The sequence below is a fragment of the Sorex araneus genome, chromosome 1 (genome assembly GCF_027595985.1).
Source record: "Sorex araneus isolate mSorAra2 chromosome 1, mSorAra2.pri, whole genome shotgun sequence".
In the NCBI taxonomy this organism is placed as follows: domain Eukaryota; kingdom Metazoa; phylum Chordata; class Mammalia; order Eulipotyphla; family Soricidae; genus Sorex; species Sorex araneus.
In genome coordinates this window covers 367,339,293-367,352,185 of record NC_073302.1, presented here as the reverse complement: position 1 = coordinate 367,352,185, position 12,893 = coordinate 367,339,293, and the positions used below count along the sequence as shown (strand labels likewise).

At 43.1% G+C, this 12,893-nt stretch overlaps 1 protein-coding gene across 1 annotated transcript; it reads left to right on the top strand.

Moving 5' to 3' along the window:
* Positions 1 to 4,388: 4,388 nt before the first annotated feature.
* On the top strand, positions 4,389 to 11,293 carry NPY (neuropeptide Y). Its single transcript, XM_004604075.2, has 4 exons — positions 4,389 to 4,650; positions 5,590 to 5,777; positions 9,057 to 9,137; positions 11,114 to 11,293. The coding sequence occupies exons 2-4, from the start codon at positions 5,590 to 5,592 to the stop codon at positions 11,136 to 11,138; spliced, it is 294 nt and encodes a 97-aa protein (XP_004604132.2). The 5' UTR covers positions 4,389 to 4,650; the 3' UTR covers positions 11,139 to 11,293.
* Positions 11,294 to 12,893: the final 1,600 nt, after the last annotated feature.

Here is a 12,893-nt window from a genome sequence, read left to right as displayed (position 1 = left end):
GAGCCCTTGGCTCACATTTATCCAGGCATCAAAATGTAGACAAAGTCCTGCCTGACCTATCCGCTTTCAGTCTGCTCTGACTCACCTTCTTCTCTTCCTCTCTCACTTTCTCCAGCCACACAGGCATCTTTACTTTTGACAATACCAGGTCCAGGCCTGCCCCGGATCTTTCCTTTGCTTAAACTCTCTGCCCCCGGCTTTGGCTTGACTCAGAACTCACCTTCAACTTATTTAATGTCATCTCCCCTAGACCTGCCCTGGAGTATAATAAGTAATGTATTTGGTCTTTGCTCCTGGCTTAGAACTTCTCAAACCCTGGTAATTTTCTGAAGTGATAGATAGCCAGCATCATCCTTGTTTCAGACAGAAAAGCTTCTAAGACCCTTGGAATCTACACAGTGAGATGAATGCCTTATTGTTTGCAAATGACAGCTGACAGGTAAGACCCTTCAGACTGGGTGAAGCTTTGGAAAGTCAGCCTGTGGACCTGAGACCGAGGACCAGACATCCTATGCACCTCCTAGAGCCACTTCACTTCCTCTGCCAGGAGAGTTGCCTGAGCAGAGCCAGGAATCAGCCATGAGTACAGCCAGATGTGGCCCCAAAATAAAAACAAACAGCAGTAACAAAGTCAGTCAATAGTTCGAGTGAGAAATTTTTAGTCCCTAAGCAGAAGGGCTAGAAATTAAGTTAATAATTGAGCATGCCTCCATGCTGAAGCTTCCATTAAGGAACATCCCTAAAACATGGGATTAGAAGAACTTCCAGGTGGGGAACATGGGGAGGTGCCATGAGAGTGGCATGGAGAGAGTATGGGAACACATTTGACTCCCCCATACCTGGGTCTGTCAACCTCTTCATCTGGCTCTTCATCTCAAGCTCTTGTAATTTCCCTTGTAATGAATTGATAAATATAAGTCAATGTTTTCCTGACTTTTGTGAGCTCTGCTATCAAATGAACGGACCAGGGGGAGAGTTGTGGGAACTTATGATTTAGTATGGGCCAGTCAGAAGTACAGGTGACAATCTCACATTCATGACAGTCATTGGTAGTGGAAGGCAGTCCTCCTCGGGGACGGAATCCTTTTGTATATGGGGTCTGTGCCTAGAGCACACAGTTAGGGTTATAAGTGAGTTCAATTATAAAAAAGCCCAGTGGTGTTTACCAAGAATTGGGAAATTGCTTGCTGTGGAAAACCCATATATTTGTTGTCAAAAATGTGAGCAGAGTAAAAAATACAAAATGTAAAACAATGTTTTCTTCTGTTGCCCAACTCTCCTCAAGCTACCCAACACAACCTCCACTGTGACCCTTACCTCCACTTTCCCATACACACACATATCCATTGGCCTGCTCAGCTCCTGTCCCTCTCAATTACTTTTCTACAACAACCAACCAACCCACCTTAAGTGGAGGATCTATATACATACGACTGTTCCCATGTTTGTTATTGTGGGTTTTTTTGGGGGGGGAGGGATTAGTTTAGTTTTGGTTTAGGGGCCAGACCCAGAGATTCTCAGGGGTTATTCCTGGCTCTGCACTCAGGAATTAAGTCCTGGTGGTGCTCAGGGACCATATGGGATGGCAGGGATTGAACCCTGGTTGGTTGCAGGCAAGGCAAATGCCCTATCTGCTGTACTATTGCTCTGGCCCCCGTTCCTAGTTTTTAACTGTGTCCCAGACAAAGTTCAAGAAGTTTTAGCAATGCAAAAATATCCAAGAAATAACAATAAAATTTGACATCCTGCTAAAAATTACCAGAAAGGCAGAGATGGGGGAAACACATCTTGATGAAGTGAAAAATTCACCATTCAAATACCCAACCAAGTGATAGATGATAGAAGCAATAAAGAAGAATTAATATATATTCAAAACAACCAGGGAAACAACAAGACCTGCTGAGACATGGGGATATAAAATTGATGCCAATGGAAAGTCTACAGATCTTTCTGCTCAGTGTTCTTAATAACTACACCAGAGAGCAAATGCTTAGTCAACGCATGCTTGCGTGGCAGAACATTTTCTGAAACAGCAACAATATGAAGAAGATTAGTAGGAGCCCTGTATGAGGATAACACACAAACCCATCGAGTGTCTCATAATAAAGAAAAGCAAACAGATGAGTCCATTCAAAAATAGCAATAGGAACTGCATGATAAATACACACAGGAAAAAAGAACAATTAAAAATCAAAAGCACCTAGACCACCAGTGAGTCGTAACGCCCACCTACTGTATGATCCAATCAGTCATCCCCTGGGTCTGTTGCAAGAGAAATAAAAACATGCCTCTGCGATGACGTGCAAACATCTATTTATAGATGTATTTGTAATGGTCCAAACTGGAAACAACCCAAAGTCCATGAGCAAGTAAACAGGGTTTTTTTTTCCCTTTTAAATTAAGGTAGAGTCAAATAATAGAATAATGTCGAGGAATATGGGTGGATTTGAAGAGAGAAGCTGGATAAAAGGAGGTAGGCAAGAATACATATGAGAAATGTATTTCTATACAAACTTAGAAAATGCAAACAATAGGGACAGAAAGTAGATCAATTAAGGAGAGGCTGGAGTAGACTTGCAAAAAAGACATAGGGGAACTTGGCTATGATTACTTTGTGATGATTTCATCAGCATAAATATGTAAGAATATGTCTTACATGTATAACAGTTAACACTCATGGGCTAGTATATGCCAATTGTATCTCACTAAGCTGTTAAAATTAACGTATTACATATAAGCACACACAGGCACAAGTACTTACTTTTGTCACAAAGAAAAATGGTCTAATAACAAGAAGGAAGCTGGTTGTATGAGTTTTGTTTTTGTTGTTTTGTGGAGAGAATGCTGGTTCTACTTTGTTCCTGTTATGGAACACAACCAAATGGGCAAGCTTTAATATACACATGTGAAAATAAAGAAAAATGTAAGAAAGGAGAGTGATTAACAGAGCAAAGTTCTGAGAGACACATGTCAAAATATTCAGAGTCCAAAGGCTGAGGGAGACGAGACTAAAGGGGACAGGAGACCATGAGTATCCACACATCGCAGTGCACAGAGTTCCAAGTTCTCACTGAACCCTGCAAACACGCTCTGACTTGGGCTCTCAGTGACATAATCGTAAGTGAATCACGCTTCCACAGTATTTATTCCCCGCTAAGAACTTGTGCCCCTAAGTATAGGTTTTAACTCATAAAAATCTGTGATTTATTCTAAAATAAGATAACTTTATGAAAAAAACGGGCAGTATCTTGATCCTGATTAAAAAAAAAGGCTCTGGTAAAAAAAAAGTTTTGTTCAAAACAAAGAAGATTCTTTCACTTAAGCCCCATCACAACTGCTGAGAGTTCTTGGTTTTGTGTGATGTATAAAGAAAAGCAGTCACTACCCCCCTCTTTCTCTTAAGAACAGCTGACTTATTTAACATTGTCAAAATGAAGCATCACACCAACGAATCCTCAGTTTAACAGAATCACTGTCATTTTAGCATTGCAATAACACATAACATAATGTTTTAATTTCCTAACAAGCCATGTCATGTAAAAAGATTCAGACTTCTAGGAGCTTCTAGGAACGTCTCTTCCTGGAACTCTCAAAGTCTGCAACATGAAATCAGTTTCTGTATTGAAAATCATGTGTGAATTAATCTTGATTTTTTGGGAAGCTATTTAATTTTCACCAGATAGAACATTCTCATGAACGTTGACCGCGTGTGGCACTATACAAAGCCCAGCAACTAAAGGAGACACCGCTGTTTGTGGGGCTACTGTCGCTTTGGACCCCAGATTTTCGTTTCCTTGAGATGGAGATGGAAAGGGTCTCTCCGCACTGGAAACGTGGCTTTTCCCCAGCAAACAAGGACACGATTTACCATCTCCTGCCTCTGGGGCGTTCTCAGCGGCCAAACACTTTCGAGTCGATAGAGCTGGGCTCCCGCGTCTGGGCGAGCGCTTGGCCAAGACTGATGTACTAGAAAAAAAGTGAGGAGTTGGGGGGTTGGAGAAGCTAGAGAGAGATAGAGGGAACCGAAGCCCCGGAAGCCCATCTCAGCCCCTGGGAGCTTGGGAGTCGGACCCTGAGTGTGACCCTCCAGCCAGAGGTTTCTGACAGCTGTCTCCGACCTGTTTGAAACGCAGCGCCCCAAGTTTGCCTCTCCTGGAAAGCGCGCGCGGAGTTGTGCCCAGCTGCCGAGAGTGTCCCGGGGATGCTCCGTCAAGTCAGGGATTTAGAAACGGTCCCCGGCAGAGTGGTGTCCCGGGGATAGGCGACAAAGAGGATCTGGGTTGCTCCAGTCTCCACCGGGGCTGGACAGGGTGTGGAGCGCGCGGAGTCGGAGCTCACTGTCGGGTGCGCGGTGCCGGGTCCCTCTGCCCCCGCCTGGCCTGGGGCGGAAGAGTCGGGTGGGGGTGGCTCCGGGAGGCGACACTCTGAGGCTGCGTCTCCAGCCCCCATCCCCCGCCCCCCGCCACTCGGGGGCGGGAGTGATGGGGTGGGAGTCACCAGAGCGTGACTGCCCGCGGCCCCTCCTGCCGCACCGTGAGATAAAAGCCTGGTGCGCCCCGCTCTCGGCACCCGGCCCGCCAGCTCCTGCCCTCGGAGACGCGCCCGACAGCAGCACTCGCGCCGCCCGCCACAACCTGCCCGCCGGTCACCGTGAGTGCCCCTACCCGCTCGGCCAGCGATGCCAACCTGGGGGCCCTGAGGGAGCCCTCCAGGCCCGGGGGGTCAACTCTGAGCCTCGCGCCCGGCACCCAAACTGCGCCCTGTGCTGCGCCCCGACGCGCGCCCTCCGGTCCCGGCCGTCAGGACCCGCCCTTCCGAATTTCCACCCCATCCGATCCGCTCTGTCCTTCTCTCCCCCTTGGGATGGGTGGCATCCCGGCTGGGTGGGGCTCCTCGGTCCGTTTTTGGCGGAGTTGACGAGAAAAAACAACTCCAACCCGGGCCAGCGAACCGTTGTCTCTCGGGGGCTGGGAGTGGTCGCCCCTTATAGGGGGTCTTCCAGACAGCGCCCTCTGAAGGAGGAGTCCCCGAGCGCCAGGAAAGCTCCGGGAGAGGCCTGACACCTCTGGGAACGCCTGGGGTCCTTCGTGGGGTTGCCGGGCCGCCGGGCCGGGGAGCCAGTCTCTGCCTCTCAGGCCCGTCAAGCGCTCGGAGTCATCGTCGCCCACCCAGCAAGCGCTCTCGCACCCTGGCGGGGCAGCGGAAAGAAACTTTTCTCTGCTGACTTGGGTTTGCAGGAAAGGGTTGAAAAAACAAACAAAAGTGATCATTTTAAGTAGCCGTGCGAGTTCTTATTCTGCCGGTCTGCACTTGTCCACCCCGCACCCCCCCCCCCAAGTCCCCTTCCACCTTGCAACTTGTTGGTTGAGCGCGTTGGCGTTGAGCGCGGTGTGCGCGGAGCTAGGGGCGCGGTCCCGACTGACTGTGCCCTTAGCCGGCGGGGTGGGAGCCGTCGCGCGCTGCTCCCCGCTGCCGGACTGGGTGGGATTGGGGGTCTGTGAGGTAACCCGGGAAGGACGCGGGGACCGAGTGGGGAGATACCGGCGCTCTGAACCTCCCCATCCTCTCCCTGGCCCTCTGTGCCCGCAGATGCTGAGCAGCAAGCGATTGGGGCTGTACGGGCTGACCCTCGCCCTGTCCCTGCTCGTGTGCCTGGGCGCACTGGTCGAGGCTTACCCCTCCAAGCCTGACAACCCGGGAGAGGACGCACCGGCGGAAGACATGGCCAGATACTACTCAGCGCTGCGGCACTACATCAACCTCATCACCAGGCAGAGGTGGGTGGGCTGGGGGCGCGGGAGGGGCGCTTCTCCCTGTCGGCAGGCTTGGAGACACTGACCTTAAAGGAAGGGGACAATTTCTCTCGTATCTCCGGACGGGACGGTTTGCAAGCATAAACTTAGAGATCAATACCTGCGCAGGGCACTGTCCAGAGTGTGTGTGCCCCCTGGGCAGTTGTCGGAAGAAAGGGGACAGGATGTCTAGAAAACAGCCAAGGAATCAGAGCTAATGGAATGGCAGCGCTTAGAGAAAGAAATAGCATTGTATTCTCTCAGACCCTGCTTTGAAAGTTTTGGTTCTCATGTATAGAATTTGAGCAGAAAGCAATTGTTTTTAAATGCAAATACGCTTCCGAAGTGGTTTGAAAAGGAAATGGCTATTTGGACCTTTAGAGTGGAGACCTTTACTTTGTTCTCTAGGGGTAAATTGGGATAAACTGGGGGGAGGGGGGAAATGGGGGTATAAGTCAAGTATGAGAAGTGATATATTTAATTCCGAACTCCTCGAAAGCTAAAACGAATCGCCACATTCGTCCTCAACATCACATGTTAAGAAGATCAAATCTAAACTATTTTACAGATACTATAGAATTTAGCATTTGTTTTTAGAATTTACATAGAATCAGAAATACATGAAAATGTCAGAATTAAATAGAATTAATTTATGATTCCTGAAATCTAATAATTTTAATTTGTGAAAAGCAATAATGTTTTCTATAATAATGGACTTCTCAGAAAGTTAATAGCTTCGAATTCATGCATATGCTATCATACAGGACACATAAAGAACTTTAATAAAAGACATTTGACATTAATTGCTATTTCCTCTCCTGGGAAACCTTTGTTAATTATTTTAATATAGCTTATGGTTGAACTTTAAAAAAAACCCAAAAACCCATTGCCACAAAGTTTTATCTTTGTGTAAAGCTTTATCATTTCAGAACATTCTTCCTACGTATTCCTTTGTTCATACATTTCCTCAGTGTTTTAAGTGAGTATAATTATCTTTATTTTACAGATCATGAAACTAAGACTGTTTCATGAGCGCTTTCTTCCAGAGCTGATGAGACTGGAGCCCTCCTGATTTTCCTTGGGTGCTGTCTCCATCAGATCATCAGTCTTATCTGTAACATCACTGATGGGGAAAATGAGATTGTTTACTAGCAAGAGATTTGTTTGCGATGGGAATGAGTTTGGTCCTGGAGCAGGGCTTTCTGTGACTCCTTCTTACAAATTCCTTCTTTGAAACCATCTGTCTGCACCTACATTTCATTGTGTGTGCTCACACCTTTTCCAACACAAAGGCACACACACATATATTTTTTTGAAAATTACTGTCACTTTTGAATATTTTCTTTCATTTTTCATAAGTTAGCATCATTTTTCATAAATTAGCATCATTCTGGTATTTGATTCATGAACACGGGAACCCTGGCTCAGGCTTTTGAAAGCTGTGTTGTTTCTCCTAGGCACAAATCTACTCCATTTTGCTTGTTGAGTCCCTTTAGATCTCAATGGTGGCTGGCTCTGTGCTCTCCAAGATATTTGGCAATGTTTGGAGAGATTTTTAGTAGTCACAGCTGGAAGGTACCGGGTGAGAGGTGCTACTAGCATCTAGTAGGCAGAGGGGAGAGATGCTGGTAAAATGCCCACAGTGCCCAGACAACCCTTCACCACAGCAGAGCTGTCCAGCCCCAAATATCCATGGTGCCAATGTTGATAACTCAAGCTAGAGGTGAACGTTTCTCTATCCTGGTCAAACCATGGAATTACCTGGTTTTTAAAAAAAATATACTAATGCTGGGCTTTTCCCTTCATGCTCCCAAGTTAATTCAAAACTTCTGGGCTGGAGCTGAATTGTCTCATGGTTTTAAATCTTCCACCCGTGTGCAGCTCGGTTTGAGGATCTTTCTCTCCCTAAAGAATCAAAACTTTAAAAGGTAAAGGTTAGAAAGAAAAACTCAGAGAAAGGATAATATGGGGCCAGTGCTATCCCAGGTACTAATTCAGGGCTGGTCAAATCCTGCCATTATGGATCTGGGTTCTTTTCTGGCAAATTGGAAGAAATATTTGTCATTTTTTTATTCACCGGCACATGATGAAGGTACATGAGTTAGGGTTGCCCAAAAGCGATTAAATCAACTGATAGAATAAATAAGTATAAGAAGCAACCTCCAGCCTGATATCACAACTTGGCAACTTCTTGGAGGAAACCTCTTAAGTGATTAGAGCAGAGAGGTTTATTTATTTATTTTTCATTATATTTTTGCTTTCTTAGGTTGCAACAAAGGGGAAATCATGAAAATCTCACCCACCCCAAACAGGTTTAAGTGTGACTGATAGGCAATTAGAGTATCCCTCTGTAAGCTTTGTTCCACAGTTTAATCTTAACTAATCAGTTCTTTCTAGGCTCATTTTTCATTTAGGAAGCAAGCAACTGCTGGTGTTAAGCCATTTCAGAGAGGAAAGAAGACAGTCTCTTCAAACAATACAGTAACAAACATAGACTGGTAACTTTACCAGATCTTAAGTGGATGGAGAGATTTGGTGGGGGTGGTGGTGGTGTGGGCAGGGATACCAATCATGAGAGCGGCTGTTAGCTTTTGGTAGCCCACATAAATATAAGGCTCCAGCAGCTGTTGGCAGAGGTAGACTGTGTGCATTTCAATAGCAGTAACTTGCATTGTGTAGCACTTTTGTCACTTTCCAAGCTTTTTATGAAAACTCTGATGTAAGCAGTAGTTATTTTATTTTTACAAATTGAGGAAACAGATTCAGATAGGTCTGGTACTCCATCCAATGTGCTGATTGTAGTTTCTAAAATAGCTATTTTATTAAAATTTAAACTTCAGTGTCTCATTGGAAATATAGTCAGTTAACTAAGTATGCAAACGTAGTCTTGCTTTGATGTAATTCTATTTCTTGCCACCTAGTTGTAAAAGTATCTATGTATATATTTGTTTGTCTTGAATAGTAGAGTAAGGCAGGAATTTAAGAAATTTGATTGGGTTTGAATAATCTAAGTTATTAGATACTTAAATAAATATATATATATGTACATACTGATATGTGTATATACAATTTAAATCTATTTTTGTGGTGTTTCTGATACTATGTTTTGCATTCCTAGATTACATGTTAGCATGTGATCAACTGAAAATAGTTTTAATATCCCAAACAGAAGAATGTCTTCTTTTCTTCTGCAGGTTTTTTGGGGGGCTATTCTAGATTTGTCTTAAAGGATTTTTCTTTTCTTTCTTTCTTTCATATTTTTAGATATGGAAAACGGTCCAGCCCTGATGCACTGATTTCAGACCTTTTGATGAGAGAAAGCACAGAAAATGTTCCCAGAACTAGGTATGAAAAGGCTTGTGGTTTTTTACAGAACTTTGGGGCCCAGGAAGGGAGATCCAAGTAGGCCTCTTGGGGTGGCTGTGGGGATAATCTGCTGGTCTTTCCACAAGGTGGGATTTAGTCATCAAGGAGATGGGGAACATCTACAGGGAGAATTTCTCTGAAGATCCTCTATAAGCCTCTAACAGACAATATTTTTGATTCGGTTTACCCTTGACATTTTTTAATAGTAGGACCTCAGAAATGACACTTTGAAGAACTTCTAATTGGGTTTGAGTTAGGACAACAAAGAGTGAGATCCCCATCTCTATGTTTAAATAACAATTATTCCACTTTGGCAGGGCTAATCTAGAGTTTTTATACACTTGGTGGAATGTTGTAACTTGGAATATGTCCCTTGTGGAGTTATTCTCCAACTCTTTCTAACTTGCTTCACAGTTTTACATAAAGCTATAGACAAATCATGGGGTGCTCCCGTTTGCTTTTTAACCCCATATTTTTAGCCCAACTATGTCACAAAGCCACTTATAGCGTTCAGTGAATAGGTGTTGGCTAACCCATTGTTGTGAGGGTCTCATCTGCAGCCTCAAGCTTTCTTAAAGTCTGTCTTTGAGAAGTGTAGTGGGAAGAGGTACCCACCATCTTGATGTATCAAACATTGGCTAGGCTTCTCCATTTCCTCTAATTCAAGAGTTCTGCTGACTGATTAAAGCCTTAGCTTCTCTATGTGTTTTTAATTTCCTGGCTCTTTGGTTCCTCAAGTCCTACTCTCCCCTTCAGATCATCAGGCTTCTCCATTTCTGCAGTGGCTTACCTGCCTTTAACCCAGAGCTCTACAATGCCAACAACCCAGTTCCCCAGAAGAGGTCACTAGAACACTTGCGCAGTAAATGTGGTGTGTCACTCTTCTTTGGGTTCCCCCTCAGGACCTCCCCACTGAGCAGCCTCCTTCCTCCACCTTTCTTCATTCCCTCCAGTTGACTTTCTCTGAAGGAAGCATATGGACTGGAACAAAACTCCAGTGCCCTATGCTTGGAGGTACCAACTCACAAACAGTTGACTTAAGGGAAGCAGGAAGAAAATTCATTCACCTTGTTTTTATTTACCTTTTCAAAGATCAGCTTTATTGAAGTAATAAAAGGTTTTGTAGCACTAAGCAATAATACTTTTTGTATTTCATTCAAATACCTAACAAAATTTGCCTTTATAAAAGTTGGGGACTAGCTATTTCTATTTATGGTCAGAACCATTCAGAACTGCTTAGAACCTTACTGCTTTTCCTTTTGTGGGCTAAGTCATGAGTTTGGTGTAGGAAATAAAGCAAAATGCCCCCGGATTGACTACCTCAATCATGGGTAGTTAAAAGGCAGTCTTGAAGTGCCTGTGAATGCTATTTTTATTAAAGGGCTTTTTTATCCCTACCTAAATAGCATCATCTTACTATGTTCAAAAGCCCTTCTACCAAAGAAAGCATATCCAGCATTGAGTAACAATAGCTTTCTTGATTCGGGTTTGTGTGAGTCTTATAGTTCTGATCTTCAGAAATGTTACAGTGTTTCTAAGTGACTTTATTCCATTCAAAGTTATTTATGTACTTCCACTGAGATTTCCCAGAGATTCTGGTTACAGTGAGTGAAAACTTCTCAGCTGGGTCTTTGCGTATTACACCCTATCTGTGACTTGATATTTTCGAGGTAGAGTATCTTATTCAAATACAACAGGAGGGACCAGGAAGATAATACAAGCGTTATGTGTGTGTTTAATCCCGAACAAAGCCTATGGTCCTCTGAGCACTGCTGGTTATGACCCAGTCCAAAAATAAATATATATATATATATATATATATATATTTAATCACAGGATACAGCAGGAGTCTTTCTATCATGTTCTGGTTACCTTTTATTTCCAAACTGAATTCCTCACTCTGACCAACCTCCAGGGAAGTAAGGCACCTTCTGTTATGCTCTTTTGTTTGACAGGATGGAAGACCCTTCTATGTGGTGATGGAAAATGAAACCAGCTCTCCATTCCTATTTCATCCTGTGAAACTAGAGTCTGCTGATCCTCCCAATGCATGCGGCCACTGTGCTCCACCCTGCAGCCTCCCTATGTTGTCCTTGTATATATGTGCATTTAAATAAAGTTCCATGCATTCAAAAGTGTTTTCTCTTCAATGCAAAATCTGCTGTTGCAATAGTGAGAAGGATTTTAAGTTCTTTCATCAAAATGCAATCTCCTTCAAATAGCAAATCCAGAGTTTGTTTCACCAATACTTACACAGTGGCTATAGACAATATAAAGTTAGAATGATTTATAACCATTAAGACTCAGCTATGTATGTGTGTATACTACCATAGAAGTAAGTCACGTGTAAACTGTGACTTTAAGTGAAATGTATAGATCCTAAAAAATTAGGTCCTTAAAAAGATAGAGGAGGTCTAGAAAAAGCAGTTTGCCTCAGTATGGCTAGAATATATTGTTTTTAATCAATACTACAAGGAATAATACTGAATTAATGGACTTGATCTATTTGGAAACATTGGTCAAGAGAATGCTAATTTTAAAGAATTTGCTAGACTTCTTCCCCACCCCACATTTGTATGGAATCCCTCTTTGCTAGCTATTCTGTCAAAAAGGAACTTTCTGCAATATGCGCTATAATTCCATCTAGTATGGTCACCACTAGTCATAGGTGACTTGAGTACTTGAATGTAGGTAGAGCAGAGAAGCTTTGTTTTAAATTTTATTCAATAAAAAAAAACCTGTCTTCCCCCAAATTACAGAAACAACTGAATAGAGACGGATTTTATTGGCACAAAAATAAAATCATGTCTATCAGGGAAGGCTGGAAAGCAAGTTTCAAAGAGAAATGGGAATCTGGTTTGATACCAGCAGAGCTAGAGTGACATAATAGTTTATACATTTTCTAGTAGTTTTTAGGAAACTCGTGTATATTCATGAGGGTGAGCAGTGAGCATGTGGACTGAGAAGCATTCGATAGACATAAATCCCATGTACAGAAAGTGGTGGAGAAATGAATTAAAGTTATCTTAAAGTAAGGTAGGGGAAAGAGGTGACTGCAAGAGAATGAGGGAGCCACTAGAAAGTAGGATTTGGCCAGGATACTAGGGTCCCTATTAGTATTAAGGTGTTTCTAGGTTTTGTTTTTGCTCAATCAATGCCAAAATTCTGTAACAAGGAATCCCCTGTCACAGAAAGTTTGTCATACCCTCTAAACTACAGGTTTTACCCCCCAACCCCTTCAGTCTATCTGTTTTAACTTTTACTAGCTACAGAGAAATCTAAGTTTTCAGAAGGTAGCAATAAAAGGGAAAGTTGCAAAGAACCTTAGTGATGTGGTTATAATAAACAATATATATAAACAAAGGTTATAATATACCTTTGTTTCTAATATCTTATAGTTCAGGCATTTCAGTTCTATGTATGCCTGAAATATAAGGCTTAGAATTTGAGTCATAAACAGAAAGGCACTGATTGAGTAGAAATGCACTTCACACAACATGAGTCATGTTAATTAACTTAGCTAAAGGTTATCAGATATTCCCCCTCCACACTCTATTTGCATAGGCTTGGTTTTAAATTTACGTTATTAGATTCTTATATGTGTCATCCAAATATCACAGCAACAACTGAATAATAGAGAGGGGCATTATTGGCAAGAAAACAAAAAGATGGGAAATATGTCTAACAGGCTACAGAGCAAAGCCCCAGTAGAGGAAGTTGTCAGGTAAGGTTTTA